The sequence below is a fragment of the Lipophrys pholis genome (genome assembly GCF_963383615.2).
Source record: "Lipophrys pholis genome assembly, chromosome: 17".
Taxonomy (NCBI): domain Eukaryota; kingdom Metazoa; phylum Chordata; class Actinopteri; order Blenniiformes; family Blenniidae; genus Lipophrys; species Lipophrys pholis.
Window position 1 is genome coordinate 23,848,574 of NC_137643.1, and position 4,361 is coordinate 23,852,934.

General features: G+C 44.0%; 1 protein-coding gene across 1 annotated transcript in view; it reads right to left on the reverse strand.

Annotated features, from left to right (window-relative positions):
• Nucleotides 1–1,017: 1,017 nt before the first annotated feature.
• The window catches only part of LOC308123163 (tRNA selenocysteine 1-associated protein 1-like), a 9,788-nt gene continuing 6,444 nt past the window's right edge, over nucleotides 1,018–4,361 (reverse strand). The window contains exons 5-9 of the mRNA XM_080485495.1: nucleotides 4,166–4,297; nucleotides 3,168–3,284; nucleotides 2,541–2,745; nucleotides 2,414–2,465; nucleotides 1,018–2,343 (exon numbers count right to left, since the gene is read on the reverse strand). Coding sequence (XP_080341621.1) covers nucleotides 2,183–2,343; nucleotides 2,414–2,465; nucleotides 2,541–2,745; nucleotides 3,168–3,284; nucleotides 4,166–4,297 — 667 coding nt within the window. The 3' untranslated portion in view covers nucleotides 1,018–2,182. The remainder of the gene's footprint in view (nucleotides 2,344–2,413; nucleotides 2,466–2,540; nucleotides 2,746–3,167; nucleotides 3,285–4,165; nucleotides 4,298–4,361) is intronic.

The window sequence follows — 4,361 nt, forward strand, 5'->3', positions numbered from 1 at the left end:
TACTATCATCCTAAGGCATGCATTTCAAATATGTTATAAGGAATACTTTCTGAATTTAAAATACAACATTAAAATTAAAACTCTCACTTCATGTGAGTAATCAGGAAAATAAGTAATACAATGGCTATTTGTGCACCGTGTGTTCAAATTTCAATGTTTTCCTTTCAGAATTAATTTTCAATATCTAAAAAAGTATATGAAAACAACAAAGTCATGTTTGATGTACATGACATAATTAAGTTAATTTTACGTAAAAATGTCAAATACATTAAAAAAAATTAATTTATACAAGGTTTAGTTTTGTTTGATCTACATAATAAAATCAAGTTGGTTTTACTTCAAAATTTCATTTAGTACATCAAAAAAATTTTTGCGTAGTCTACTTGAAAAAATTATGTTCATTTTACTTGGATTTTATTTTTCATGTAAGAAAATAAGTAGGTAGTTTAAACAAAGAACAATCTTGCTTGGTCAACATAAATAAATGATGCAAAAAGTTGCCTTGATTTTTATAAGTAGATCGAGCAGAATATTTTTATCAGTGTACTGTCTAGATAGAGCTGCTCAGGCTGGTTAATCTAATAACAGTTGGAAAGTATTTGGATCAGTGTGATAACTGTAAATAATATATGTAGCACAACAAGGGTATTGTATGCCCCCCCCCCCCCCCCAACTTCTCTTCTCTTCTCTCTCTCTATGAGCGTTCCCCCCCGGCCGTGTACGGCAGCCATGCCAACTTCTGATAAAGCAGCAACAGGAGGAGACTCCAGGTCTCTTCCTCTTCAAGAGCAAAAACTGTTCTGACTCCAGAAGGTTCTCAATCACATCATATTGTTGGCCCAAGCTGCCGAACAGGACAAGGGGGAAAAATTAAAAAATGTTGTTAAGAAAAAAAAAAAAGAGCACTGACATCCTAGCTGAATAACTAAGAGGGGGTGGGGGTGGGGGTGGGCACAAGACTTTGCTGTGAATGGACGGGCCCATGGCGGTGGGGTTTTATATGGGAAGGCGTATGTTATGGACAATGAACACAGGCTCATTTTATTGGTGACATTTTAATGCACTGAAATATCTCGATGAAGTCCTGAGCCTCGTTGCGCCATTCATCCACGACCATCAGCTCATGATGATGCACGACCCCATGTTGAAGGCTTTGTAATTCACATTGATGAAAACCTCCCAGTTCCTCCATGGCCAGTATACTCACCGGACATGTCACACACTGAGCATGTTTGGGATGCTCTGGATCAACATATACAACAGTGTTCCAGTTCTTGCAAATATCAGGCAACTTGGCAGAGCCACAGATTAGTAGACCAACGTTCCACAGGCCACAATCAACCTGATTAACTGTATGCCAACACAGTGAAAGTGCACTTTTTAGAGTGTTTTTTATTGTGGCCCGTCTGTGTGATGATCCTGTGTCGAATCAGCATGTTGGTACAACTCCAGTGAGGTCGATAGTTCAGCTCAGCCAATTAGAAGTGCTCACTACCAATTTTTGTTGTGAACAATATTTCAGAGAAATAGGCCTTTTGTGTAGATAGAAAAAGTTTTCCATCTCTGAGTTCATCTCATGAAAAATGGGAGCAAAAACAAGTGTTGGTTTTATATTTTTGTTCGGCGCATCTGCTCTAAACTGACGTTCCTTCATATAATCTGAGAGTTCTAATTTCATGCACTTTTTATTTATTTTACAAATTTTTGTAATTCTTTATTTTAAGGAATGTGAGCGTGTTCATAACTCCACCCTCAGCGTGACTCTAATGCTAATACCGTATCGTTAGCACCGAAGCAGCTAAAAGGTGTGACTGACCTCTGGCTGGATTCAGTTGGATTAGAGATTACAAGAGAAGATAATATTAAAAGAGTGAACACATGAGCAATGCAAATGAGCTTTAATAAAAAAGTTGTCTTCTCTCATATTTTTACACATTTCAAAGTCCTTCTGTGGGGCTGGATTTGATCCCTTTGTCAGCTGATTTTAAACAGTAGGCCACATGTTTGAAACCTCCAATCTACTGTAATCTGGTCAGAGGAGTCTTGACGGTTAAAAAAAAAAAAATCTGCTCTTCAGCGTGTCAGGGTCTCAGGAGGTTTTTCGGGAGGGTATTAGAAGGGTCTCAGAAGGGTTTCCGGGTCTCGGCAGGGTTACAGGGTCTGGGGGGGGGGGGGGGGGGTCTCAGCACGTGATGGGTTCGGGAAGGCAGGAGGTCAGGTAATCCTGCTCGGCACTAAACTCTGGAGACTTCCATGGACACTCGATCAGAGCATCATAAAGCTCCTCACTCGTATCCATGAACCTCCTGTTGGCCTCCAGCACGTCCAGCACAGGACTGGGATCTGAAACATGGAGTTCAGTCAGAACCGCTGCGAACAGGGTGAAGGAGAAACATCAGCATGAGGAACAAACCTTCCAATTCCTCCTCCTCCTCTTCCTCCTCCTCCTGGGCTGCTTCAGTTTCCTGGAATCAAGCAGAAGCCTGTCAGGACACTCACAAAGAAGATGGTGGGAGCAGCTCACCCGAGACGGAGCCTACCTGGGGAGCAGCATACTGGGAGTAGTCGTACTGCTGGTAGTTGTATCCATACATGGCTCCGGTCTGGTCGTAGCTCCAGGGGTTGTAGTAGCCGCTGTACGGCTGCTGCTGGTACTGACCATACATGTCGTAGTTACTTCTGTAACCGGAGCTCGACTGCCACGACTTCGTTTCTGAAGGCTGCTGCTGTGGCTTGTTCCTTAAACTGAGACACAGAAGGTCAGGAGGCGCCTGCTGCAGGTCCAAACACCTCAGAGAGGACCTGGAAGAGGAGCTGAGAGGAGAACTGAGAGAGAACCGAGAGAACGGAGAAGAGAACTAAGAGGAGAAAGAGAGAGAACTAAGACAGAAGAACTGAGAGAGAAGAACTGAGAGAGAAGAGCTGAGAGAGAACTAAGAGGAGAACAGAGAGGAAAACCGAGAAGAGAACTGAGAAAGAACTAAGACAGAAGAACTGAGTGAGAACTAAGAGGAGAACTGAGAGAGGAGAGCTGAGAGAGAAGAGCTGAGAGAGAAGGGCTGAGAGAGAACCGAGAGGAAAACCGAGAGGAGAACAGAGAGGAGAACTGAGAAAGAACTGGGAGAACTGAGAGAGGAGCTGTGAAGAGGTGTGAGAGAGGAACCCACTTGTTGGCAGCCAGGCTCAGTCGGAGGGGTTTGCTGCCCAGTCCCACTGCACCCTGACACTCCTCCAGCGCTCGCTTCTGCAGCCGCTCGTCTGGAAACTGAACAAAGCCGCAGCCTCTGAGGGCCAGAGGAGGAAAGGGTTAACCCACCACTTCACGGGACATCAGTAACATTCCGCTCACTGCAGTAACATTCCGCTCACTGGGTTTGGTTTAAATCAATCTCATCAGGAAGAACGAAGTCTTGATGAGCTCGTCTCACTCTTTTAGGTTTTTATTATTCTTTGAGGTGTGGAGTCACTCCAGAGGAGCTGCAGAGCTGCATGTTTCAGAGCGCTGGGTTCGGTTGGAAAGATTCATGCGAGGATGCTATCATGAGTAAATGTCTAGGGTGGAGGTGTGCCATAGATATAGTCTCTGATATTATTGGGAATGTTGTTTTGACGATGTGTAATTTAACAGTATCAAGTGTTTACATTTTCTCAAAAAGAAAAGCCACTGAGACAGCAATGGGCCGGCGCACGAGGTGCCTAATAAGCCAATCAGCAGCCAGGATTCAGCCACGAGCTCATGAGACGACCACCTCTCCCACTAACGGCGTCGGCGGCAGCAGAACAGACGGCGAAGAGTCTCGCGTGGAGGAAATGTGCCAGAATCTGGACATATTTTCAGAAATTCCCACAAGTCTATCTTTTATAGTGTGGGGGAATGTAAACGGGACAAAGTAAGAGGCTGAGGACACCCACCGTTTTGGAAAATGATATAAAGATATGATGATAATTCAAACAGTCTTTAATCCACATGAAAGAAAATAATACATCCATAGATGTCCTGGTGAGCAAGAAGAATTTAAAAACATTTGGGGTAAAGAAATCCCATTCTATTGGACAGCGTCAGAATATCGTTGTGGGGATATTAAAAAGAATCATCAAGATATTTGTTTTTGCTCATATCACACACTATGGAGACGTTGTTGTGCAGGACCTCGTGAACACTTACTTGGAGTTTCCCATGCTGTCCATCACCACTTTCCCACCTCGACAGGAAGGGTAGCGGTTGTAGAAAAACTCATAGAGCATGCCATCATCCACCTCTGGAGTCAGATCTCCCACGAACAGAGAGTACATCTGCCTGCAACACAAGTGAGAGGCTGCCGTCACCACGCCAGGGAACCACTGATGTAGCTCTCCTGGAG